This window comes from Nasonia vitripennis, chromosome 4 (genome assembly GCF_009193385.2).
Source record: "Nasonia vitripennis strain AsymCx chromosome 4, Nvit_psr_1.1, whole genome shotgun sequence".
NCBI classification, from domain to species: domain Eukaryota; kingdom Metazoa; phylum Arthropoda; class Insecta; order Hymenoptera; family Pteromalidae; genus Nasonia; species Nasonia vitripennis.
The window spans coordinates 26,709,829-26,735,845 of record NC_045760.1 but is presented as its reverse complement, the minus strand read 5'-3'; the positions used below and the strand labels follow the sequence as shown (position 1 = coordinate 26,735,845).

Here is a 26,017-nt window from a genome sequence, read left to right as displayed (position 1 = left end):
TACCAACCTCGAGAGCGTGGGGAAAAAGGTTTATTATATCCACGAAAGAATTAAAAAATCTGTTTTTTTTTTATTTAAAAAATCTATAACAATTTTGTGGTAGCGGGTTTTGATTTATAAACTTTACAGGGCTTTAAATAGTGTCAACAATAAATCTATTTCTTCTTTTTGAATTTCTTCAATTCACTTTGCTGCATAGCAGCATCACCAAAGATTTCCTTGACCTTTCGTTTGCGCTCAGCATCGCTGGCAATCTGTTGCTTTATCTTCACCTTGGAAATGAAGTCATTATCCCTACGTATCTCTCTGATGGCACTCTTTGTTTCCTTCTTCAATTTATGGAGTAGTTTCTCTCTTTCGGCCTTCTCCTTGGACATAGGCTTGTGTCTCTTGCCGTCATGGCTGCAAAAAAAAAATACAAAACAGTTAATATTAAAAAAACTGTATGGTTATGAAAGAACTATGATGTTTCACGAAACAAGTTACTTACACAACTTCAATTCGTGGTTCGTACATCCTTAGGGCTTTAGGTTTCTTTTTATCATAAGCCAGAGGTTCCAATACCTTTTCTTTCAATGTTTTCAATTCATCGATTAACGTTTTAACCTTTTCCCTGACTTTACTAGGATACCTCTTGACAGAACCACATTCAAACAACGTTAAAATAGGTTCAAAAATTGAAAATGCAGCATCCAGTTCACTACAATGTTTTTCAAATTCACACAACAGATTTAAAGCAGTAACAAACGTCCTCAATCTGTAATCATCATCCATCTCCACTTCTACCAAGTCTTCTATTTGCATTTTGACTGTTGCTGGATCAATGTCTGATTTTTTGTGATTCTCCTCTAGAACTAGTATGTTACTTGTATCACCAACTGACTTGAAAGGTGGTATAACTTTGATGACTTTTGAAAATGGTTTTGGTAAGGACACATAAATTACTCCTCGTAGATAATTTATCACTGCAGGTGACCACCTTTTGCTGAGTACAGTATACTGTGAAAAAAATAGTATTTTGCTATAAATAAGTGAAAGAAAGGAAATTTGACTTTTGCTAAAATGTTTGTGTTAAAACTCACCTCTAGAATAAGTGTACAAACGAAAAGACCTTTAGAAATGTCAGACTTTTTTTTAACTTTACACCTAAGTAGAATTTGCGACATAAAAACTAAACATGGAGTGACAATTGGATGCCTAAAATCTGAAGTTGGATATATAATGGATACTAGTTTGAACAGGAAAAGCTGTAATAAAAATGCGATAATTGTAATTGTAATTTAAAGAAAACTAACATTTCTAGAAAATAATTCATTTATAGCAATGCATTTGCATACCGTGTCAAGTCCAGGATAAACCTTGATGTTATTTTCAAACTGATCATGTTTTTGTTTGAGAATCTCTTGTAAATGAATCTTGGTACCAACAGGATTCGCTTGAGTTAGATCATACAAATGTGGACAAAGTCTATCAAAAATTTTAAAGAATTTTTCTGTATCTTTCAAACTGTTTACAGATGCGAGAGTATCTAAATATTGCATAAGATATGAAAATAAGTTCAGGAGCTTCTCCTTGTTTCTTTCCGCTAGTTTCCAGTGATTGCATTTGACAATCCTTTCAACAATAACAGCTTGATAGTCAGGATTTTTATCTTTAAATAGATCTAGTAATTCTTCATATGTTGCCGGTGCCTTGAATGTGTAAGGCAATTCTTGGCGAGCTTTTTCCATGATTGCTTCCCTTTCTTCTATATTTACATATGATTCAGTATTCTCAGTAGACTCGTCTACAGTTTCCGTATTTACAATTACAGGACTCTTCTGACCTTTTGTGGAATCGTCATTTGCTACACTTTTTACACTACTATCCTTTACTGATTCAGTCTTCTTATGTACAATATTATCCCTTTTTGTTGCTTTCTCTTTATCATTAATATCGGTATTTTCTATTTCTTCTTCATCTTCTGATGATTCTGACTCTTTCAGATCCGACAAATCATCTTCTGATTCTTCGCCATCTTCTTCTTCTTCTCCATCATCCTCATCAGCTTCTTCACTCAAGTTTTCATCTTCAGAACCCTCTTCTCCTTCCTCATTCTCATCCTCTTCAGCCTCCTCATCCTCATCCTCTTCACCCTCCTCATCTTCATCTCTATCATCCGCTTCAATGTTTTCATTATTTTTAATTTTATTTTTATGCTTGGCCAAGATACTTTGTAAATCAGGAGCGTCATTTTCATTATCAGATCCTTCGTCTACAATTCTTTCAATGTGAAAATCATCCAAGTCATCAGCTGACTTGTGCTTTCTTTGAAACTCGGCTTCTTCTGAAAATCCTTTCATCCTAGCTAATCTGTCTTCTTCTAACTTTTCTAACTTGATTTTCTCCTCTTTGGCTATCTGTTCTTCTGGTTTTAATTTGTCAGTTGGCATTCCTCTGGCTTCGAATTTAAGCTCTCTCATGGCGATGTCATAATCATCAGCCTTTGGTTTTTCTAATTCTACCTCTTTCAAAGCCTTGTTCGATGATGCCACTAATGGTAACAAATCACGCCACTCGGAGTCCAATTTTTCAGTCAAGTCAATAGTTTGTTCTCTAACTTTTTGCCTCTCAGCTTTGCGTTTCTTTGATTCTACGATTAACTGTTCTATTAGATCTTTTCTTGACATTTCAGAGTCTGGTTTTGACAAAACTCCACCACCAAAATGAGCATCTCCAACAAACTTTTTATCCAATTTTCCTGTTTTATTCTCATCATCACTGTAATCATCCTCGTCACTTCTTGGATCATCATACTTCTCAATGTCCATCAAAGACTGGCCTCTGTGAGTCAGCACTTCTTCGTCGTTTAAGTTAAATATGTTCTTCTTACTGTGAGCTTTGACTCTTTCTGCAGCAAACCTAGCCATTGCTTTGTCCTCTTGTGTCATGCCGGAATTTCTTTCTCCTATTCGCCTATCTAAGAAAATGTTATCTTTGTCTCTGACTTTGTACTCATTGAGCAACGTATTTTTACGTTTGGCTATGGCTTTCGTTCTGGCAATCCCAGGTAAGCCCGTATCTGCTTTACTCTTTCTGCCCAGAACCTTTTGCTTGTCTCTGTTGACGTGCACTTCAAAAGGCGTGAGAGTCTTTTTCGTTTGTTGCTGTTTTCTCCTTTTGGCATAGGAGTCTGCCAAATTTGACTTTTTGTTTTTGACCTTTGCCATCGTTGTCTTTTAAGTTTCTCTAAAATAAAAAAATTTCTACTCAAAATTTGATCTAAGAAACTAAACTATGTTAGTTAATTCATCATTATTATAAATAAACTTTAACATGTAACAAAATATTGCAAAACATAACCTCCAATGTAATAAAAATTAGCGTTTACTCAAGTATCTTCGTTAACTGACTTACATAGGTGAACGAGCGTAGAATTATGTATTAATATCGATACTATTAAATACTTTTTAAATCACATCATTTATAACTTCTTGCAATATAAAAACCATCAACCGCTGCTAAATACACGTGTGCACACGGACTGACGGTCCTCATATGTTTGAGTAGAGTTATCGATGACGGATATCGCGTACTTTGACCGGGTTAGCGACGTCATAAAAGATAGCATCGTGACGCAGCGGCGGGATCTTTTCTCTCATTTACTTTATTTACTGATTAAAATTAAACTTGGCACAATACCGTATATTGCACGGGGATAAGTTCCCTTTTGTTAACAACAATCGGCAAAGGCACACCACGATGAGCAGCCTTGTCGATCAAGTCTACCTGTTCCAGCATCGCGTGATAGTATTTTCGCGCGCGCTCGAAAGCATTATGAATGTCGAGCTTGGCGATCCAACATCGTCTTTTCGCGACGAGGTCGAACATCGATGAACCTCGTCGATCTCTTCCAAGCTCTGCCGATAACAATCCTGCAACGTCGGATGCTGTTCGATAATACTCATGTCCTTCAATTCGATCAACGGCTGGATAGCTTTTCTCAAGGCCAACGAATTGACCAGCAGCTTGACTCCTGGCCGTTCCATATTTCCATAGCAGATGTGATCAGAGCCAATGACCTATTGTCCTCGGAGTCTTCAGCCAGCAGAAACATCGTGAACACCATGTTCTCAAATTGAGTGTTCTTAATCGAGAGCGGTAAATATGCGTTCTGCAACGCTGTGCGATCTTTGTTGGTTTGCAGATTAACGTTTGCGCCGAGGTCGAGCAGATAATCTATTACTGAAATGCTTGCATGTACCGACCGAGACTCGCCTGCATCTCTCGTTAATGCATTTATATCTGCGCCACGATTCAAATAAAGCTTTACTTGGAAACAAATAAAACAGCACCCTGCTAAAAGTCAATTTAGCATTTGATCGATTCTAATCGGACTTTTTGTTTTTCTAAAATCTTGGAAATACGAACAGATGTTTACGTACTTCGTCGTACTCATGCGATTGCAGCGCCAACCTTAAAATCTAATTTTACATAAAACTTTGTTTAATGAATCGTTCTACCGACTGAAAAATTCGATCGGACTTTCTGTTTTTCTAGAAGTTTGGAAACACAAAATACCCCGTGGCGGATTTGCGAAGCTTTTGGGACGACATCCCCTTAATAGGACTTCGCATCGATTATATTAGTTTTAATTTTAATCACGTGCTAAACTGGTTTAAATTGCTTTGAATAGAGGACATTTTTAGCAGCCAAGCCAATAATATACGAGTTCAGTCAAATTTCTTCAAATCAAATTACTTGTACTTACTAACTTCTGCAAGATAAACAGTGCAAGATGTTCAATCCCTGAAGATGTTTTCCCTTCAACAGTGGCAGGATTTCAGTGAATTTGCCGTTCGAGGCTGCATCGAGCAATGGTGTATTAGCCACATTGTCAGCGGCGTTCACGTTGGCTCCTTTTTTGAGCAACATTTTGGTCATCTGGACCAGACCCTCACTCGTCGTCAGATGCAGAACAGTTTGTCCCAGAGAGTTCCGAACTTCCAAGTCAGCGCCGTGTTTTATTACTATAGACGGATCAGTCGCTCGTTCGTCGATGAGAATTTATAACTGCTAAGCAGTAGGTATAGAGAATGGAACATCTCGGGTCGATCAGCTGAGGATTGCAAAGTCCGAAGAGCTCGTTGACGTCGGCGCCGAAGCGCACCAGCAGGAGAGATCCACAGGAGAGAGAACTCTCCGAGCTCTGTTTTGGAAAAATACTTTTTGAAAAATTGTTCCTGATTCAGGAACGGCTTGATTCTCGACGCCTGATGACTATTTTGTCGAGGGTTATACGAAGGAACTTCGTGATCCGGTCACCGCGGCCGAGACAGCTCTCACGAAAGATCTTGTTGAGCGATCGATGCGGCAAGTGATCGTAGCTTTTGACGATATCGTAATTATCTGACTGCATATTGAGGATATCGTAATTATATCTTCCTGATGCTGCTGCCGCTGAGAAACGTGGGATTCACTGGCTGACGTTCTGCGAAAACAAAAATTATATTAATCTCTACCGCAGGCCAGAGTTTCAGATAATACTTTTGAAAATGTTCACATAATTCGACAACTTGTTTGTTAGACTTTTACTTAGACTGCGTCGGGATATGGCACTACAAAGTCTTGACCTGTGAGACGTACACCTTATTACTAATTGCGCCTGAAATATGACCCCGTGATACACTTGGGCGCTTATGCACGCCGTTCTGTAAAGATATGACTTATGCCACTCATATCGTAATGTGCCATGAAAAGTGCAACTGTTTTATTTATACTGCCTTAGCAGAGGTCAACTCGTATTTGCCACTAGTCTACTGACTCTAGTTTACCTGCTAAATTCAATATACAATTTTTCAATATCGTCCGAGTCTCGGGTAAAGCAGAGTTATCAATTTGATCGTTGCAAAAAATTCGTTATTTAGTATATATAAGCTTCTTTAGTATAAAAGGAGCGTGGTAGGAATTTCGAAAAAATTGTTCGAAAAAAAGATAACCACCCACCCTCAGAGCATTCGCATTAGCCGCTCCCCGTGGAGTGTTTGGTCGATCACATATATTTCTCATTTACACCTCGCGTTTATCATTTACCTGAGGTTTATGTGCATGTGTTTATTATATGTACAAAGCAGGTACACTTTTGTTGAATTTTCAACTTCACATACGGCATCGCAAAAACTAGCTGAATTATCGATGCTTTTGGAAAATATATTTTTAATAAAATTAGATATATTGGCACGTTTTGTACAGAAAATGTAAGATCGAGTCTTAGCTTTATGGCTCCTTATTTTAATTAGGCCCTTTCAATCAGAATTTCGCTGATGTAATAATGCATGTATAAGAATGTTCTTTTTTTTAATTGCTAAATATATGTTGATAAACTTAAGTCATCCTTTCGTTTTTTTTTCATTGCGTGCGTTTGTGTAGTAATATAGTCACATTTTATTTACACGGATATCAAAATTTTACTTTTAAAATTTTAATTTTATTTTTGTAATTAGCATTAAAATTTAATTCAACATTTTTTTTACGCAAATTATTCATGCCTACTGCTACATAGAAAAGTTAAGTCTTATATCCTCCATCGCAGTATGAGTAGGAAGCTTATTTTAATATCTCCAATCGTTTTATCGTTAATTAATCTCACGTATCAACAGCAGTACTCACATTGCCAATTGATAGAACTTCAGTCTACCTTTGATCAAATTGCAAAGGAATTTCGGCCATATCAGTTAACAATATTTACTTTTGAAAATCTAAGTGTTCGTTCTCTTAACTGCGTATAGTGACAACGTTTCCTACTGTTTTCATCGATTTGTTTAAAATGAAGATTTCAAGGGATAACAGATCGCTTACACTACCATCATTTCATAAAAATCCCAGGGTATCCAAGGTATTGTATGTCATCGTACAGAATAAAGATAAAAATGATACTTTTCTAAAGCAGTTGGCAGATGTTTTTCTCGCAATTATTCACCTAAAAAATTTAATGCAAAAAATGCCATATTTCCCGACAAATTGAAAAATATGAATAAATATCCCTTGAATAAGTAGCTTTTTTTGATCATCCACCTTTTATGTTGGTAACCAAAGATTCAAAAACGTGATCGGAGTCGAAGGCGTGTATCTCGAGTGTTTTGAAATGATAACTGATGCAATTCATGCCAAACTAAGTCTACCATTTGTCAACGTAGTATTATTTGTTGTCAAAGCATTACCATTATAACGCGCTGACGCGCGGATGGGCAGAACCGTCGATATCGAATTTATTTAATTTTTATTGTATAACATTTAAGCACTTTTACACTTTTTTTAATGCATGCATCGACGTGCCCTACAAAAATCACAGCATATGAATCTTTCGAACAATCATCAAAAGTCGTCGGCTATAATGGGGGTCCAAAATGTAACGGTATAAAATTTGTGTAAATGATGCGTCCAACAAATAAACGCGTTTCGAAAATGAACCCAGGAGATCATCCAAAGTATCGTCGTCCTAGAACAAAGAGATCGTGAAATTTAACTTCGAATACGTTATATCAGAATCAAAAAGCTCACCATCGGAAACAGCAGATCACCACTGGATGAGATCGGGCTGGCTGGGCTCGTGGTACCAAGGATCGTCGAGATCCCAGAGTTCCTGGGGCAGACATTCTCTTCCGGGCGGTGGTCCCGCCGGTGCCGCTGGCGGCGGAGTCGGAGGCGCAGGCGGATAGTTCTGCACGTCGAAGAATCGATCCAGCCGATCGATCTCCAGCGGATCGTACCGATACTGTTGTTGTCTCCTGCAAACGTCGATCGGTAACGGATCGCATCGGGGAAATAATTCGGAGGCGCATCAAAGGATCGGTACAAACCTGGGAATGGCGGTGTAGGCAGGTGCGCAGACCTCGTCCTCGTTCTCAGCTCCGACGATACCACAGCCCTCGAGGTACTCCTGCTCGAAATCTTCCTCGGGCTGTTCGCCGGCGAGTCGCTGGAACTCGTCCTCCAAGCGTTTACCCGCGGCTCGGTTGCGCATGTACTCGCGGGCTGCTTCCACCACTGGATGGTCCCGTCCGTACTCGACCTGGAGGTACGGGTCCGAGAGAGATGGACACTGGACCAGTCGGGGACTTGGTGGTCCCGGGGTCGACAGCATCGGCGGTGTTATTTCCGTTATCGGGGTGACGTTCGGTAGGTTCGGTAGGCTTAAGCCTGGCACCTCCTCCTCCTCCTGCGAACGAGATTCGAAATTCTTAATAGTTTCACAAACTCGTGTACATTGCTGCGAGTCATACCTGAAGACTGATGGCGTTTCCGCCGACGTTCGCCACAGCCATGACGAAGTCACGTCTGGCTTGTTGGAGATCCTGGAGCTTAGTGTTGACGACGGCCGACTCGGCGGCATCCTGATCAAGCGCATCGTTCAACGGGACGTTCAACTCAACAAGAATGTAGGAAACGAGGATCACCTGTTCGTCGAGAGTCTCCGCGATGACCTGGACACTCCTGTTGGCAACCTGACTATTGCCAGCCGGAGCCATCGTGGAAGACGCGAGCTGGGCGGGTTCAGGCTGGGGTATGCTGACGATGGTCGTCTTCTCGGAGTTTATCGCCCCGGGAGGTATGATCAGGTTGTCAACGGGACCAGGTCGAAGAGGTTCCGCCTGGACGATGTCGGCGTTCATGGACTCGGCGAGATTCCGCGTGCGCGTCGGTACCGGAGCCGGCGATCGTTCCCTGGGACACGGCGACGCGGCCCTGGGACAGGAGCCAGCCGATCTCTGGGTCGGTTCCGCATGGGTCGAACTAGCCGGACACGGGGGTGGCTCCTTGGCCGAGGTTGGACGGCATTTCTGAAGGGCGATCGAAAATCGTTACGAAGATCGTCGAGAGATCGGTAAAGATCGGCAGCAAACGCACGTCTCCGGATCGTCTCTCGCGACCCCCCGCAGGAGGCGGCGCAGATCGTCGGCCTTTGCGCGCGCGTTCTGCCTCCTTGCGCGCTATCTCCTCCTGGAGCTTCTGCGTGTGCTTCAGCCTCTGGGCCATGGCCTTCGTCATGGTCGGCTTCTTGTAGTCGAGCTTCTTCGGCGGTGCGGGCGGAGGACCCCTTTTCGGAATCGTCGACTGCACCGCCGACTTCTTCGGTCGGGCTGAAATGTTAAACAACCGTTACACATACTCGTTTCGGCATATCCAAAGTGTGCCATACCACGACATGCTGGCTGGGCGACAGCAGCGGTAGTCTCTCCTCCTGGATTTGCCGATCTCGCCGGTGGCGGCCGACACGGTGTCGTCGATCGCGGATTTCGGCTCATTTCTTTTTTCTTTTTTTTTATTTTTTTTACTTTTTAGCTTAGGGTAAAGAAGTTTCTTTTATCACGAGAAATTTTGCGTTGATGCATGCGGACTTTTCCTCAGCGGCTGATCATTGCTGGCTCTTGCCGATCGCGCGCTGGACTTTCATGGTTATAGGAGAGGGACGCTGCTCCGGTGACTCTGTGGAGATTTCGGATTATGCGGGACATTTTGCGTTTTTACGATGGGAAGAGAAATTTGGTTTGAGAACTGCGGCTTGGTATCGGAAAACGATCGAAATAGGGTATCGTTTGGCGGCATATTGTTTTTTTTTTTCAACATCTAGACGCGACTTACAACTACGAATACTCTCGAGTTTATTAATTTCGTGAAAATGAGCGGTTACTTACGAAAATTTGGAATTCGTTGAAGTTTACAAAAATTTGGTTTGGGAGGGCCGAAAGCTTGAGGTTGCGGATGATTGACAGATTGATGTTGTCACATCGCTATTGTTTTTACGGTGAATTTCAAAGCGCTCGAGAATTTTTTTTCATTTTTTTGTTCGCATTCTATACACCGCAGTCTATTTTTTTTTTGTTATGCACGGCTGAGTGAATAAATTGAATAGAAAATATAAATTCATTGAATATTTTCACTGCTTTTTAGCGCCATCTACATAAATTACTGGCGCCAATTTCAAATTCGTTGCGTTTCACTTTGCAAATCCATCAGAAATAAGCTTAAAACTCCTCCCTTGCATATAAGCGTGGAAGCAACTCTCTCGTATTTTTCGACAATAAAAATTCATCACGGCACACGTCCATCTTCAAAACAATCCCATCACCTCTAAAACCTACAAAAATACGCGTCCTCGTAACCAAAACATCCGATTCGCATACAATTAGCATACGATTAACTGTTCATCGACTCCCGTCTCGTCTCCTTTCAATCTCCTCTTATTTTTTCGCCGCGGAAAGTGTTTGCGTGGTCATCGCAGTTCCGAAAGACGCAGAGGCGCTCGAGTAGCGGCTATAACCTCAATCCCGCGCTCGCAGGCCGCAGCTCAGTCGGCGCTCGCTCCTCGCCCCATTCGCCAGTCGGTTTTATGCGTATATAGGTATACGATTCGCGTGTTTACGCGAAAAAGTGGACGACGTGACTCCCACAGTGACAATCATGGCTGGTAAGTGTACACTGCGGATTTGACCTCTCCGCGTTATTTTCGCGATTTTTCGGTGAAAACCGCTTTTCACGGGGCCCGTCGAATTTTCCAGCGGTGACTCGGTCTCTCCGCTAGCGCCTGACGCGAAATTCGCTTGGTTATTCTGTGATTTTACGGCTTTTTAGGCGGCCGAGCTATGCTCTCATAAGCGACTCGTTCGATCGCGATTGTCATCGAGAGAGAAAAACATACGATAAAGAGTAATGAGCAAACAGAGTGTGCGTGTCTTTGAGAAAAAGAGTAATTTCAATTTTTCCCGAAGTAGGTGCAGACTATGCATTCGTTGCGATGATTTAGCAGTTTCTCTCGAGGCTCGTATTTTGGGATGCAGATTTTTCCGTTAATTTATACAGAGCGCGTTTACGTAAAAATGTTGCCGACGTCGAGCTGGAGGTGTGTCCGGTGCTGAGCATTCTACGAGTACTTTTTATTTTTCAGCGGAGAACCCTTTCAAGAATCTGCTCAAGTCCATCGATGTCGCAGGAAAGTCAAAGAAGTTTTATGATGTCACTGCCTTTGGAGAAAAATATGGTACGCTTTATAAGCTGATTTGATTGATTGCAATAAAAACAATTTTTTTTATTGCGAACATTCTCAAGCGTGTTACATCATCAGGTGTACGCATAATAAATCTGTTTACAACTGTTATTTACAGATAGATTGCCGTTTTCTATAAGAGTACTGCTTGAAAGTGCTGTTAGGAACTGTGATGAATTCCAAGTCAAAAGTAAGGATGTCGAGAAGATCTTGGACTGGGAAAAGAACCAGGCAGTGGAGGATGGAGTGGAAGTGGCATTTAAGCCTGCCAGAGTAATCCTTCAGGTAAAACTGAAATATTCATAATTTCAAAGCATCGTAATCAAGAGTTCAAGTTTGATAATCCAGACGGATAGTTTAGTTTTTTATTGAGGGGAATTCACAGAATTCGTGTGATACAAATAAAACTGACATTCTTGTCTGTCTTTATCTTTTGAGTGCCTGATACAGACCGGAAAAAATAAAACAAAGACAGCAATCATTTTATGATAAATTATTATTGATATATCTTATTTGTTTATGAATCAGTGAGATAACAAAACTAATGGAATATGCACTAAGTAATCTAACTTGTTTAAATGGAAAAACAGATAATGACGTTTATTATTGGTATCATTATATCAGGCGATTTAATTACGCAAATAACACTTACTGATTTCCATGCTTAAGAGAGCATTGGGGGCAGTATTACATAATTAAGTTTCTGTAATTTGTTTTGTAATAAGAGGTAAACACATACTTGAACTATTTTTTTTTCTTACTTAGGATTTTACTGGAGTTCCCGCAGTCGTTGATTTTGCTGCAATGAGAGATGCTGTTAAAAGGCTCAATGGAGATCCGGACAAAATTAACCCTGTGTGTCCATCTGATCTAGTCATAGACCATTCGGTTCAAGTAGACTTCACTAGAAGGTATTGAAATTACAAGAACTTAAACAAATTTTCAAATGTACTCCGACATTTGAATTCTAATCAGCATAAATTTACAGCGAAGATGCTGGAAAAAAGAATGAGGAATTGGAGTTTGTGAGAAACAGGGAGAGATTCATGTTTTTGAAATGGGGTGCCAAAGCATTTGAAAACATGTTGATTGTACCACCTGGTAGTGGTATAGTTCATCAGGTCAATCTGGAGTATTTGGCCAGAGTGGTCTTCGACATGAATGACTACTTGTTCCCTGACAGCGTAGTGGGAACAGACTCTCACACTACTATGATCAACGGTCTTGGTGTCCTTGGCTGGGGAGTCGGCGGTATTGAAGCCGAAGCTGTTATGCTTGGACAAGCTATATCTATGCTTATCCCCAAAGTCGTTGGTTATAAATTGGAGGGAGAATTAAATCAGTACGTCACGTCAACTGATCTCGTGCTCACCATCACAAAGGTAAATAACTGTTTCGATTTGCTTGAAGCAAGTATACGATTTACATTCGAAAATACATTCTTACAAGCGTTTAACAAATTGTAAAATTTTGCGTTTCACGTATGATTAAAAAAAAAAAAATGATTTTATTTTAAAGAATCTGCGGCAACTGGGTGTTGTTGGAAAATTTGTTGAATTCTTCGGCCCTGGCGTTTCTCAACTGAGCATTGCCGACCGAGCTACTATCTCCAACATGTGTCCCGAGTACGGAGCAACAGTTGGCTTTTTCCCTGTAGACCAGCAGAGTTTACACTATCTTCGCCAAACAAGTAAAATTTTCATCAACCCGCAAGTTGAATTTAATTTAAAAAAAAAATTGAAATTTGTAAATGATTCAAATTTTTAGGTCGATCTGAGGAACACATAGAAAGGATCGAAAAATATCTTAAGTCAGTGCGTATGATCCGAAATTACGATGATGCGAGTCAAGACCCTATTTTTTCTGAAGTCGTCTCTCTAGATCTGGCAACCGTCGTTTCCAGTGTCAGTGGACCCAAGAGACCGCACGATCGCGTCTCTGTTGTTGACATGAAGAAAGATTTCAACGCTTGTCTTACTAACAAAGTAAGTGCATAAAATTCAGTAACGATTACTTTTGAACTTACGTGCAACCATAGTTTAAGAAAAAAATCTGCTTTTGGATATGCGCTGTCAAGTTAGTTGTGGAAAAAGTACTTATATGGGACAAACATAACCCAGTGACGTATAAAATTTATCGCCAGACAGGATCACGTTTATCTCACGTGGTACTCGTGCAACTTGACAGCTTTTCCTTTGCATCTCCAAGTGAATAATTCGAATTCGGAGGTCTTGATGATTTTTGTACGGTAGAATCCTAGGTAACTACTGCTGTGATATGAGGATAAAATTTCACACACCACATCAATAGTTACTCAAAATTCTACCTCCAGATTGCGAATACCCTGCCGAAAGAACGTATACGAGTATATCCTGAAGTAAACGATGCGAAGTCCCTCGATAACTGGTCCGCATACATTTTCCTTTGCTGATCTAGCTTTATGAGTTATGAAATTCATCGTCCAGATAGATCACCAAAGAAAAATATATGAGACAAAATAGCTGCAGATTCGTCCAGGATAGGCTCCTCAAAATCTTCCGTGATGTATAGTTTAACTTCGATGTTGGTTCTCGAAGCCAAGGACGAGTATTTCGATCTAGTCACGAATTCGAGCATCAACGTGTCACTAGACCGATACTTCGCCCTTAACCTAGAGATGATTAGTCAAGTTAAAATGTCGCTTGTTAGTCGAGAGATGATCGATGAGAAATCGTTGAACAGAGGCTGATATTGGATGAATCCTACCCGGTGAGGTATTTATAATTTCCTAACCAAGCGGGATTCCACCCGACAGCAGCCTTCTCGTCTTCTTTTTTCTCCTACCTTATACTTACAATTAACGATATTTACAGATAATTACAACAATAAATCGTCGAGCTTTAACAATACAATCAAAGCTTCACAGCGCATGCGGCGAGAGACATCGAGACACGCGTGTACAGCTGAGTCGGCGGAAAATCGCTTCTATTATACAAAGAATTTCTCCAACGCCGCCGATGTAACGCGACACTTCAACGAACCGACTTTATACAAAAGTAGAGAAAAATTCCTCGCGAACGAGAGCTTGTCGAAGAAAAAATACCTACTGGCACGAGCTTGGCGCACCTCACAACACTGTATAGCCGCGCACCTGTGCAGAGCGTCGCCAAGCGAGGAAGCGTCCCTCTCCTGTGGAAAAATCGGGAAAATCCACGGCACACTTGAAGTGCACCCAGAAACGAGCGAATCACACGACTGACGTCCAGCTCGGCTGACGGGGCCCATTTATACCTGTGGCTCGTGACGCGGAAGCCTCTCCCCACTTGACCGGCCCAAGCAACCCCGCCGTGGACTCTGCGAGAGCTTCTTGCCTCCCCCACCGATCGGCTAAGCGTTATTGCCGGCTCGAATATGCGGGCTCCTCCGAGGGAAGTTTCTGTGCGATTTTTCGCGAAAATTCGAGAAAAAACGAGCGATTTGTTGTTATTTTTGTACATGTCGCAAAAAGCTCGAGAAGAAAATCAAATTCGAGCTCGTTAGGAAGAAGCGGTGACACACACGGATAGGCGAGAACAATGCCGGGGATCGCGATCGATTTTCAGCCGCGCGACGATAAAACACCGCTATCCGCTTTCCCGCGGCTCCGAAAGCTTTGGAAAATAATTAGATCTATATAACTGTTACACTTCCGCTGTTGGGAGTTATTGGCTCGTGTGCGTCTTTCATTTCTAATCGAGCGTCGTGGAATTTTTTTCAGAGCGATTATAGAATCGTTTTTAAATATGAAATTTTTCAAAGCTCGAACTATGTGTCACGTCGAGCGAGTGATGAAACCGAGCGAGCGACGATGTGTGTGTGTGTGTGTATCGTATGTTGCTGACGCCGAGGATTCGGCTGCGAGGACGCAGTTCGTCGACTTTGATTTTTCGAGCGAGTCTAGACTCGATCACCAGCTTTGATAACTATACTAATCATTCGCTCGTTTGCAATAATGTCATATCAGATCCGCCTGATGCTTAGGTGCATCAACTCTGACGTCAGAGACACTCATCGCGCTACAGTTTCCGCATCGTCCTGCAGCGCTTTGTTTAGCTGAAACAGTTTTTCCAGCAAACTCTGCGTTAGCTGCTCTATCGCCGTTGTAAATGTTCAAATTCTCGCGCGGAGATAGGCATAACAATTCGGTTCCAAAATATTTACGCGGACCGAAACTTGTCATCGTACAGACGCGGTGCACGTTTGCGCCTAACGATCCTCGGCCGCGTCATCTCGTCATTAGCGCGAATCGCCCGGAGAAGGATTTTCGGGGCGAAAGTCGGCTTATCGGCTCGGGCGATCGCTTTTCGAAATTAGCCCTTAACGATCTGCGTCTGTATTATACTCAGGAATGCGATTTCGTCGTACGAAATATTTTCCTTCCTTTCCTCGCGACGAAAGGTGAACATCCGCGAGAGTCGCTGACGCGTATCCTATTTGAATTTTGCACAGCCAGTCAGATTTTGTTATATACTCGGCGGCGTTCGACTTGGCAATCGCGCGATTTCGGCGTCGCTTCTTTGGCACGTGAGCAATTTACAGCGGTCGTACGAGGCAGGGGAGAAAACTCGAGAATTAGACTCTAATACGATTGCCGGCTATTTAAATTTATGATGTTCCCTTGTAAAATCTCGAGGCCTGCGACGACTCAGGTATACGGCGTGTACGCGACAGCTGCGACAAACACCGAATTTCGGGAGTGAAACAATGAAGGAGGTTTGCGCTTACATTGCCGTCCGTGTGTACTGCGAAGGTTCGCGGCTCAGCAGAATGTTTGCACTGCTTTCTCTCTCTCTCTCTCTCTCTCTCTCTCTCTCTCTCTCTCTCTCTCTCTCTTGTATGTCTATTATTCTACAATTTGTTGCTGATTTGTTACACAAGAATCAATTTTGTTGCTCTAGCCGTTTCCGAGGTAGCTCACTCGGTCATATAAGTAGTTTTAGAACTCAGAATTTTTAAATACGGTTTTATTAGATTAGTAATGTAAGAGCAAGAATATATAATAATGATATGATAGAGAATAAGAACCATGTTTTATGAAACAATTACATAAATTGCATTAATTGCTCTATTAATTAAAGAAAAAAGCATCAGTTTGATTTTTTTTAATGTTTTGTTACTCCACGTGAAATTTCTCATCGAACAAAATGAGCCTTGTTTCGTTAAAATCGGACAAAAAATAAAAAAAATAAGAGTAATTATTAATGTTTTTTTCTTCACAATTAACATCAGAGTAAGTTATGCTTGAAATTGTTTCTGTTCTTTTTTCTATATAATTTTTTAATATTCTTGCTCTTACATTACTATTTTAATAAGATAGAGTATTAAAAAATTGCCAATTCTAAAACTGCTCTTTTCACCGAGTGAACTACCTTAATTATTAAGCTAGCACCATCACAGTTGCTTTTTTCTGTTTTTAAGCTAGCTCAATCTTCGTTTCTCGGCAAAGGACGGAGCAACAAAATCGTTTAGGATGTAAAACATTAGCAACAAGTTAGAAACAAATTCATATTGTATAATTTTTTAAGTTTCGGGCCTTGTGTTCGAATTCGGAGAACGGGACCTAGCTTATCCTTTTCAGTCACCAATTAGCAACAAATTATGCCGTTTGAATCGTTAAAAAAGTTCTATAACTTCAAATGTCACAGCTATGTGTTGATGCTAGCTTACTATTTAAGCTAGAACAACCTTCGTTTCTAGAAAACTAACCAAATCAATTCTTGATGCATAACAAATTAGCAACAAATTGTAGAATATTTTTTTTTTGATTCAGTGAAAGTGGCGGTTCCAGCTTAATATACATCTCGATCGTACAGAAAAATTCATTTTGTTCGAATTACCGGTTGTAGTCCAGCGACGTACATAATTCGAAAGTAGCTCGGGTTCACGGACCTACCTCGTCAGCGAATCGCCGCCAAAGTTCTCTGCACAATATAATATAACGTACACAGTATTGCAATGCTCCGAATGATTCGGAAACTCGAGATGCGGCCGAGGTCGCTCACACCGCTGAAAGAAAGAAGAAAAAAAAAAAAAAGACAAAAGCTCGCTGCTCACCGGACACACGTCGATGCATTACAAAATACGTACATACGTGGAATAAGACGAGCGCAATGCGCTACTCGGCAGGTGTACACCTCTGCATCGGCGAATTTTTGCATCGAAAATACAACGATTGTTATTCCCGATTCCGGGAAACGCATATTATAATATCAGCTGCGACTACGCAGTGGAAAATTCGGCGACGCGCGCTTTAGCCATAAACGGCACAACTGCGGCTGTTAAACCCGGACCCCCCGTAGGGGAGAGGGCTGTATATCCGTCCCGAAGCTCATAATTCGCAGCCGCGCGTTTGTACGGCGTAATTACTAAAACTCTGTCCCTTCGGTTTTCAGGTAGGCTTCAAAGGTTACGGCTTAAGCGGAGAGAAGGTGAAGACCGAGGGCGTCTTCCAGTTCGAGGGTAAGGATTACAAGCTCCGCCATGGCTCCGTCGTCATCGCCGCCATCACCAGCTGCACCAATACTAGCAACCCCAGCGTTATGCTCGGCGCAGGTATGCGAACGCGAAAATGCACGCTGTTATTGTGATTTTTCGATATGTTAACGCAAAAAACGCTTTCCAGGACTCCTGGCGAAGAAGGCCGTGGCGGCGGGCCTGACGGTCGCGCCTTACATCAAGACGTCCCTGTCACCGGGTTCGGGTGTAGTTACCTACTACCTGAAGGAGAGCGGCGTCGTCCCGGCTCTTATCCAGCTCGGTTTCGACACCGTCGGCTATGGCTGCATGACCTGCATCGGTAACAGCGGACCTCTGCCCGACTCCATGGTCGAGGCTATAGAGAAGGTTCGACGACTTTTGCGCTTGATTTTTCTGTGTAAAAAAAGAGAGCGGGGTGTAACGCTGTTTTTTCGTTTAGAACGAGCTGGTGTGCTGCGGGGTGCTCTCCGGCAACCGTAACTTCGAGGGCAGGATTCACCCGAACACCCGCGCCAACTACTTGGCGTCGCCGCTCCTGGTCATCGCCTACGCGATCGCCGGAACCGTCGACATCGACTTCGAGACCGAGCCACTCGGTAAGGATCTCGATAGCGAATCGCGCGTAAATGAAAATTTGATCGTTGAATGGCTTTTTTATAACAACGATTTTTGCAGGTCGCAGAGCCGACGGCAAGGAAGTCTTCCTGCGCGACATCTGGCCTTCCCGCTCCGAGATCCAGGCCGTCGAGCAGCAGTACGTCATCCCTGCGATGTTCAAGGAGGTCTACTCCAAGATCGAGAGAGGCAGCAACAGCTGGGCTAATCTCGCGGCGCCGAGCGGCAAGCTCTACCCGTGGGATGTCAACTCGACCTACATCAAGAACCCTCCGTACTTCGAGGACCTCCAGAGGGTAGGTTTAGCGAGATTGTCGAAATTGTTTCTTCGTGCGAGATCCTTATCGAACGTGTTTTGCAGGAATTGCCTGTCGCCAAGCCCATCAAAGGCGCCCGAGTGCTTCTCAACCTCGGAGATTCGGTCACCACCGACCACATCAGTCCCGCCGGCAGCATAGCCCGCAACTCTGCCGCGGCTAGATACTTGTCCAAGAGAGGGTAGGCTGAACGTTTTGATTGATTGGAATATTAACGAATGAGCTGAAAAATATTTTTACGTTTGTTTAACGATCGACTGTGAATTTTAGGTTGAATCCCAAAGACTTTAACTCCTACGGCTCGCGACGTGGAAACGACGCCGTGATGGTTCGAGGAACTTTCGCAAACATTCGATTACTCAACAAATTCATTGGCAAGGCTGGACCTCGTACGATTTACATTCCGACAAACGAAGAGGTTTGTTGAGCTTAGATAGTAGCGCGTAAAAGTAAAGTTTTACGAGAGTAATGACAACGTTTTCTTTACGCAGATGGACGTGTACGACGCCGCGGAGAAGTACATAAACGACGGCACGGCGTTGATTGCTTTGGTGGGCAAGGAGTACGGCTCGGGTTCGTCCCGTGATTGGGCCGCCAAAGGACCTTTCCTCCTAGGCATTCGCGCTGTCATCGCCGAGTCCTATGAACGCATCCATCGCTCAAATCTCGTAGGCATGGGTATCGTGCCGTTGCAATATCTGCCCGGCCAGTCAACCGAAAGTCTCGGACTCACCGGCTACGAGACTTTCGACATCGACATTCCCCAGGACATTCAGCCTGGACAAAAGATCCGCGTTAAAACCGATAAGGGACATGACTTCGAGGTCATCGTCAGGTTCGACACTGAGGTCGATCTCACGTACTACAAGCACGGTGGCATTCTTAACTACATGATTCGCAGCATGATTTAAGCAGGCCTCACAGTTTTCGTGATGAAAATGTAATAACAGCCTTAAAGGGAAAGCTTTTGTAAGATTGGGTATCTTTCATTTTTTAGAAATTCTTGTAAGGGTATGGATTTTTATGCAGCGTTTGAAGATGTACAGGTATGAGCGCAGTTATATGAATTATGAGAACAAGTCTAACGGTTTGAACCTTTTTATTATTTTGTTGTTATGCTATTTGAATAATTATTTAGCGTGTAATATGGAACTTTGGTTTTGGTAGTGAAATGTGTGCTTTGAATATTCATTCAATTCTTCAATCATTGTATATACAACGCACCATTCCCCAAAAAGAGTTGAAAGAACAATTACTTGAAAAACGTGTAACGTTTGATGTTATTTTTTTAATAAGAATGTATTTAAAATTGATCTAATAAAACAATACATAAGTTATTTGTAACAATAAGAGTTATATGCAATACACGTAATGCTTAACGTGACGAATTTAATCCTACGGCATACAAATATGATTATAAATTTTTTTTCAGTAGAGAGCAACATACATGAATTGTTTTATCTACTACGAGGCAAAGAAAATGGATTTAAGAGTAGGTCTTAAGCTTTGGTTCAATTTTGGTGATATTAACAATCAAGAGAGATATTAACTAAAAAGTCTCCGAGCTCAAGGAACAAATGGTAACTCGAAAATTATAAGACTCAAAAAGACTCTAGTGAATGTAAACCTTTTTTTGTTATGACTCGCTGGCTTTTTTAATGATATTGGCATTCCAAGATTGTTGATGAGTTATTGATTCATATTTTTATATTTTACCGAAAAAGGGATATTTTATACAAATAAATGTACATCCTGATCACTTGTCTTTGCATATGTATCTTAGAATACTGTACACAATAAATTGTTAACGAAATCTTTTTTGAATATACATCTCTTACTTCTTTGTACATATTCAGCTATCACCTGTACGTTCATCGTTGAGTATTTCTTATAAGCAGCAGTCGACCATAAAGAAGAAAAAAAATTAAGTTAATTTTTTTGTGTTCTTTATTTGACAATTCACAATCGATACACTAACAAATAGGGATATTAGCAATGAGGCTTATTTGGTGATATTGAGGATACGTGCAATACAAGCTTGGCGAATTCAAAGCTAAAATTCCATTGTGAATGTTCATTGCTTATCAGAAATATCAAAAATACACAAATAAAAATCCCCTAGAGAATACTGATCTTTCAATATGAATTAATCTATCCTTTACATTATCCGAAAGATTCAACGATTAAGCTAATAAGGCTTTCACTAAGTGATTATGTTAATTTCATATCAATAATCAATGAAAACTATTAGCTTATTTAACGTCATCGTTCAAATTCATTATTCAATTTCGGAAATCTAAATTCCGCTATATTTATAATTACAATAATTAAACCGCATCGTATTTCATGATTTCGCGATAATTTTTCTTTACATTTGGTTGACCTGAAAACTTCACTTCGATCACGTTCTGATCGGTGGCTCCATAAAGATGACTACTGTCAAATGAAACGCTATAAATCGGGCTAGACATCCGCCGGAGGTTCATAAAGTAAAGCTGAAAAATATAAAATATAATGTAACTGTGTGCACATTTTATCACATTCCATCGAAGACAGGATCAACTCAGTGGACAAAGTTACCTGAACGTATTGCGGCCTACGTTGATCCCATAGTACAGCTTTACAATTGAATTGGGTTCCAGTTACCATAGTGTAATTATAATCAGAAGATATACAATAAATAGTTGCGTCCGTGGGGTCAGACCAAACGCCAACACATTTGTTCACTCTGGAAAAGATCTCAATGTTAAAATTTAAAAATATGTTTTCAAACAAATAACATAAAATAAAATCTTTGTCTATTTACATTACCTTAAATCCCACTTTCGAACGCAAGTATCATAGCCGCAAGTAAGTAAAATATGAGGACTATCCCATACCATATCTAAAATTCCAGCACCTTGTCTCCAAGGATGGTTCATTGTTTCAGAACGATTAAAACTGAAAAAAATTAGTTATGATCAATGAAAAGATGAATCAACAACAGTATATATGAAAATGGGAACACAAGATTGTAAACACTTACTCCATAATATTACAAATATAAAGTGGAGGGCCTGTAGTTCCTGAAGAACCAACAGCCAATTTTGTACCAGTCGGATCAGCAGCTAATGCCCAGATTCGATCATTGACTCTTACACTAGTTAAGGGTAAATTATTGATGTAATTGGAGATTATATCTTGATTCTTAGGAGAAGTCCATGCCTTTACTACTCCATCAGCTGAACCAGAAATAACTAGATCTCCAGTTTCATCTACTGCATCGACATCTCTGGAATGCGCTCTTTCAATACTGCCATAAAAGTGATTCCCACCGTACAATACATTTTTCATCCAGTACTTTATGCTTCCATCTCTGTAAAACGGTAGAAATAAATTGTTAGTCTTGTATTTCAACTAATTAATAGATTGAGCATTTGCAATAAGAATTCATACCTGTGACCACTGATGATATAATCGTCTCGTACAACAAATTTACAAATATCGCTGCGGGTGTTCTCATGAAAAATTTTGTTGCCCAGATTGAATGGGTCACTTCTGCGGAATCCAAACATCTGATTTCCACCACTCCACCATAGTTCCTTGTCCGTCAGTTGGATCCAGGGCATCAATTTTATTTTTTGAGAGAACAGTACATTTTTCTGGTATCGTCCGTACTCCCAATTGTGTGTAATCTGCCATTTTGTACGTGGGCCAAGAACTGGATTGCATCTGTAATTGTAATGATGAATTTAATGTGGTAGAGTAAAATACATCAATTATTTTACTTGAAAATCGTAAACGCGCGTTAGGAAATCGAAAAAAAAAATGTAAACATCAAGAGCTAGGTGATGATCGATCGGCGGAAGTGAAAGTAGTAAGTGGCGAACGCGAACGATGACCTCTCTCGGTAATCTGTGGGTTTTGTCAACATCCGAAGAACCGATTCCTAAAGTTGAGCAGTTTCGTAATAATCATTCTTCAAATTAAAATATACATATCATCAATACAGCTCAATCGATATCATTACGAATTTTTTTCTTCAAATTTTTCTTTGGAAATTTGACATATATCATAATCGATTAGTTATCTATACTGTATTATAGCGGCGGGATAAGCAAAGAACGGATAACAGCTGTTCATCCGTCACAACAAAAATAGGCTGACAAAAAAAGCTCATCTCACGACAACACTCTTCAGTATACCCGATGGTGATAAAATCATTGCGCAATTGCGCGTAATCGTGCGCTAAACAAGCCTAAATATACTCGTTATATTTCAATCGAACTCCATAAGATAAAGTTCGCGATAAAATGTATGCTCTAATCCGTTGCGTTAAAAGCAGTGATCAAAGGTGACAGTCGCAACCTTGAACTCAGAAATTTCCCCTAAGATAGTTTTCGCATTGTTTACGAGCTCAATAAGCCGATGGCTAATTAATACCCTCTCCATCTTATAAAATGCAAAGTTTCCGAACGACAATCCGGCGAGACGATCAAAACAGCTGTCGACCTAACCTCTCGAATCTAAAAATACAGATGCTACAGCACCCATGCTCCGAGCCAAAAACGGAGCAAAGCCTAACTCTCTTTCCTAGCTCTTTATTGCGCGAAAGCGAAAATTTTATCGTCTGTGTCATAACGACTCTCATCACGGAGAGTCTGCTAGATGGCGCAATTAACCTTGAGATTTTTGCTCCGATATCGAAGTACGAGCGTATTTGCAGTATGTCATTCGATGATAGTTTGTCTATAGGACGCGTGTGATTGATCTAACTTTACATAGCGCGTGTATACACTATACATGGCTAGAGCATCGATTCGAGTGGAAATTGATCGTCTTTGTAAAGCGCTACGTATAGCAGAAGTTTAACCTTGAAAATCAAGCGAGCCTCCCTACAACAGCGTCTGCTACACCGCTAATGGTTCTTAAAATCGCGAGTGTCAACCGCATGACAGGCTTTTTTACGCGCGTAGAGCCAACGATCACGAATCGAACAGCTGTTGGCCGTAATAAGGAACAAGTGGACATAACCTTTCTATACTCGTACACTACTTTCTATCTATATAGCCACGAAAAAATCAAAGTTCGCTCCCAAGGTCACGGATACCAGTGTGCTCCGAAATGAGGAAAAAATATATACGCAGTTGCATCGTACCTCGAGCGAAACCGCTTGGAAACCTGGTTGGTGGCGAGGGTCTGCTTGCTGCGCTTGTACCAGAGCACCTCGTCGTGGGCGACGTCGTAGAAGCGCGTACAGACGCCGCTGAGCCTGACCAGGTCGAACGCGTGACAATAGTCGAAGATGAGCAGCAAGATTTCAAGCGGCAGCTCGTCCAATCGAAGCGGCCGGGTTTGGCCGGACTCGTCCTCCTCGACCTCCTCCCTCCTGGCGTTCGTCATTCTTCCTCCGGGTCCTCACCGCGACGACGACGATTATCGCGTCTTCTTGCTAACTCCAGCCTCCCCATGTATCACTCGGCCGAGTCTTCTCTCTCACCGTGTCATCCTCTCGGCGTTGCTTTCATGTAGACGACTACTTTTAGTGTACAGAGCTGGTTTGTTATGGTTTTTCGCGAGACTCTCGCACACGCGCACTTTTTGCTCTCGGATAACACGCACACACTGCGGCGAACGTTTTCGATGCGCGAGCAACCGAATAATCATCGCGAGATTCGCGAGAGGAGAAGCCGAGAGGTGGGGGAGTGTTGGTGTTTTCATCTCGCTCGCGCTCGAGCTCGCGCCGGTTATATATTCGCCGTCCTTTTCTCGCGTGTGTGGAGTGAAGTTAGCCGCGGAGCGGATGTGTCTCGAACTTTCTAGAGCGATCGCGCGGGAAATTTGAAATTTTTTAGAGATTTGAAAGGATGAAAAATAAAAGATTCGTTTAAATTTGCTATCGCATTGGATTAATAGAATTGGTAATGTTTGAATAAATTTATGAACTGCATCTGACGATAGTAAAGGAGCGAGCGAGTTATGTTTGTATAAGGTGTTTTTTTTTCAGAGCGTCAGCTGATTTTTCGAAGTAAATATACGTTACAGTTATTCGAGCCATGTTATGAGCGCTTATCGTCTCTGTGTCTCCATGCAACTGTGCTGTTATGCTATGGCTACGCAGATACGTGCGTTTATAAGAAATAAAACGACTTTTTTTAAAAATCAAAATTTGTTGTTGTTGGATTTTTATTTGAATTATCAAGACATATGTACGAGACGCTTATTTTATTCGTTCAGATTCCAGCTTTTATTCGAAAGTGCAGTTATATTTTTGAAGCAAATCCGCTAAAATCCAATTTTTCGAAGTTAAAGGAATATTATATATAGTATGCACACGCGTATACGAACGATGCATTGCGATGTTTTGTTTATCAGAATTCAAATTCAGAATACAGGGAAGCATCGGATTGTTCGTTAATTTTGAAAATCGCAGCAAAAGTCTCAGAAGAGATCTATAACGTCCTGTTTCTACAGTGTAAACGTGTTCATATACGTAAAGGACGTCGACGTATTGGCCTTTTAAAACCGCCGGCGCATACAAGTGTATACATACCTGACACAGCACATAAACACAAGATTTCAAAACTCGAGGGGTTATAATACACGCGGTTCATAACATCATCCAGCCGTTAGAGCCAAAACAAAAGTATCGAGGCTCATCCTGCAGCTGATTCCGGGAATAACAACGTTCGCTCCCTTCTGGACTCTTCTCTCCCTTCGCGCATCAATTCTCGATACGTTATAAAGACTATATACATTTTAAAGGTGGTATACATATAGGTACAGGGTGTGATGTGTTTGCGACATTATAAATAAGGCTGCTCGATTGATCGAAGCATCAGTTCGCACGTCCAGCTAGTCTGGGCCAGTTCGTCCGAGTTGTCTTCGAGTCCACCGCTCATCATCGGGTATAAAGTGAATATTTCGCCGAAGTGGAAATTCGTCCAAAGCCGAACGAGCTGTATTGTTCTCGGCTGACTTTCATCCGATCGGACTTAGCTTCGCACCGACGCGAGTTATTTGCCTTGTAAACGATAACCTATACTCAGGGTTCCTAACTTCTCCACACCGTTTAATTTTACACGGGCTTCATGGCGCTGCTGTATCTTAAACCCTACTCAGGGTTCCTAACTTCACCACTCCGTTTACTTTTACACGTACTTCGTGGCGCTGATGGATGCTTAACAAGGCGAATAGCGTGTCTTGGTCGTTAGTGACGGGTATATGGAGTCTAGCTCACGTTGAGGATAGATCAAATCGCATACTCGTAGTTAACGTCGAACAATTGCCAGCAGAGAATATTCGCCGAAGATTTTCAACTTGACCCTAGTTCTTTTATGCTTCTCTTTGGTAACGAATCGCTGCGATGGGCATTATTTGACAATCGTAAGGTTCTTACCATAGTCAAGCTGAAGAGAACGTGACGTTGGTGTTCTATAAGGATACATTTTGAACTTGTTTTGCCGCTTGTCGACGCGTCTCAACGACCTTTTCTGTGTAACGGATTAATCGATCTACAGTCGTGCAGTCGTGCAGTCGATCGTAGGGCATTTCTTTATCATCGCCATCAGCTTTGGGTAACGTAGTT

At 41.6% G+C, this 26,017-nt stretch overlaps 4 protein-coding genes and 1 non-coding gene across 5 annotated transcripts; 2 read left to right on the top strand and 3 right to left on the bottom strand.

Moving 5' to 3' along the window:
- Positions 1-50: 50 nt before the first annotated feature.
- Positions 51-4,368, bottom strand: LOC100123243 (nucleolar protein 14 homolog). Its single transcript, XM_001606803.6, has 5 exons — positions 3,397-4,368; positions 1,338-3,228; positions 1,083-1,247; positions 491-999; positions 51-402 (listed from the first exon to the last, which is right to left on the bottom strand). The coding sequence occupies exons 2-5, from the start codon at positions 3,207-3,209 to the stop codon at positions 156-158; spliced, it is 2,793 nt and encodes a 930-aa protein (XP_001606853.2). The 5' UTR covers positions 3,210-3,228; positions 3,397-4,368; the 3' UTR covers positions 51-155.
- Positions 4,369-7,241: 2,873 nt separating this feature from the next.
- LOC103316717 (proteoglycan 4-like) lies at positions 7,242-9,876 on the bottom strand. Its single transcript, XM_031930825.2, has 8 exons — positions 9,675-9,876; positions 9,179-9,465; positions 8,887-9,119; positions 8,436-8,819; positions 8,262-8,372; positions 7,839-8,197; positions 7,540-7,766; positions 7,242-7,477 (listed from the first exon to the last, which is right to left on the bottom strand). The coding sequence occupies exons 2-7, from the start codon at positions 9,282-9,284 to the stop codon at positions 7,556-7,558; spliced, it is 1,404 nt and encodes a 467-aa protein (XP_031786685.2). The 5' UTR covers positions 9,285-9,465; positions 9,675-9,876; the 3' UTR covers positions 7,242-7,477; positions 7,540-7,555.
- A 386-nt stretch (positions 9,877-10,262) lies between these two features.
- LOC100123267 (iron regulatory protein 1) lies at positions 10,263-20,278 on the top strand. Its single transcript, XM_031930824.2, has 14 exons — positions 10,263-10,447; positions 10,925-11,017; positions 11,142-11,308; positions 11,789-11,934; positions 12,012-12,405; positions 12,542-12,713; positions 12,791-13,008; positions 17,434-17,593; positions 17,664-17,884; positions 17,958-18,114; positions 18,194-18,429; positions 18,495-18,631; positions 18,721-18,868; positions 18,942-20,278. Exons 1-14 carry the CDS (start codon positions 10,441-10,443, stop codon positions 19,359-19,361), a joined length of 2,676 nt encoding a protein of 891 aa, XP_031786684.1. The 5' UTR covers positions 10,263-10,440; the 3' UTR covers positions 19,362-20,278.
- Positions 13,744-13,823, top strand: Mir3478 (microRNA mir-3478). Its single transcript, NR_039051.1, has one exon. It is a non-coding gene; the product is annotated as a microRNA mir-3478 (primary transcript).
- On the bottom strand, positions 20,136-24,592 carry LOC100123277 (F-box/WD repeat-containing protein 4). Its single transcript, XM_001606844.6, has 6 exons — positions 23,588-24,592; positions 21,886-22,161; positions 21,476-21,805; positions 21,262-21,390; positions 21,031-21,178; positions 20,136-20,945 (listed from the first exon to the last, which is right to left on the bottom strand). The coding sequence occupies exons 1-6, from the start codon at positions 23,830-23,832 to the stop codon at positions 20,778-20,780; spliced, it is 1,296 nt and encodes a 431-aa protein (XP_001606894.1). The 5' UTR covers positions 23,833-24,592; the 3' UTR covers positions 20,136-20,777.
- Positions 24,593-26,017: the final 1,425 nt, after the last annotated feature.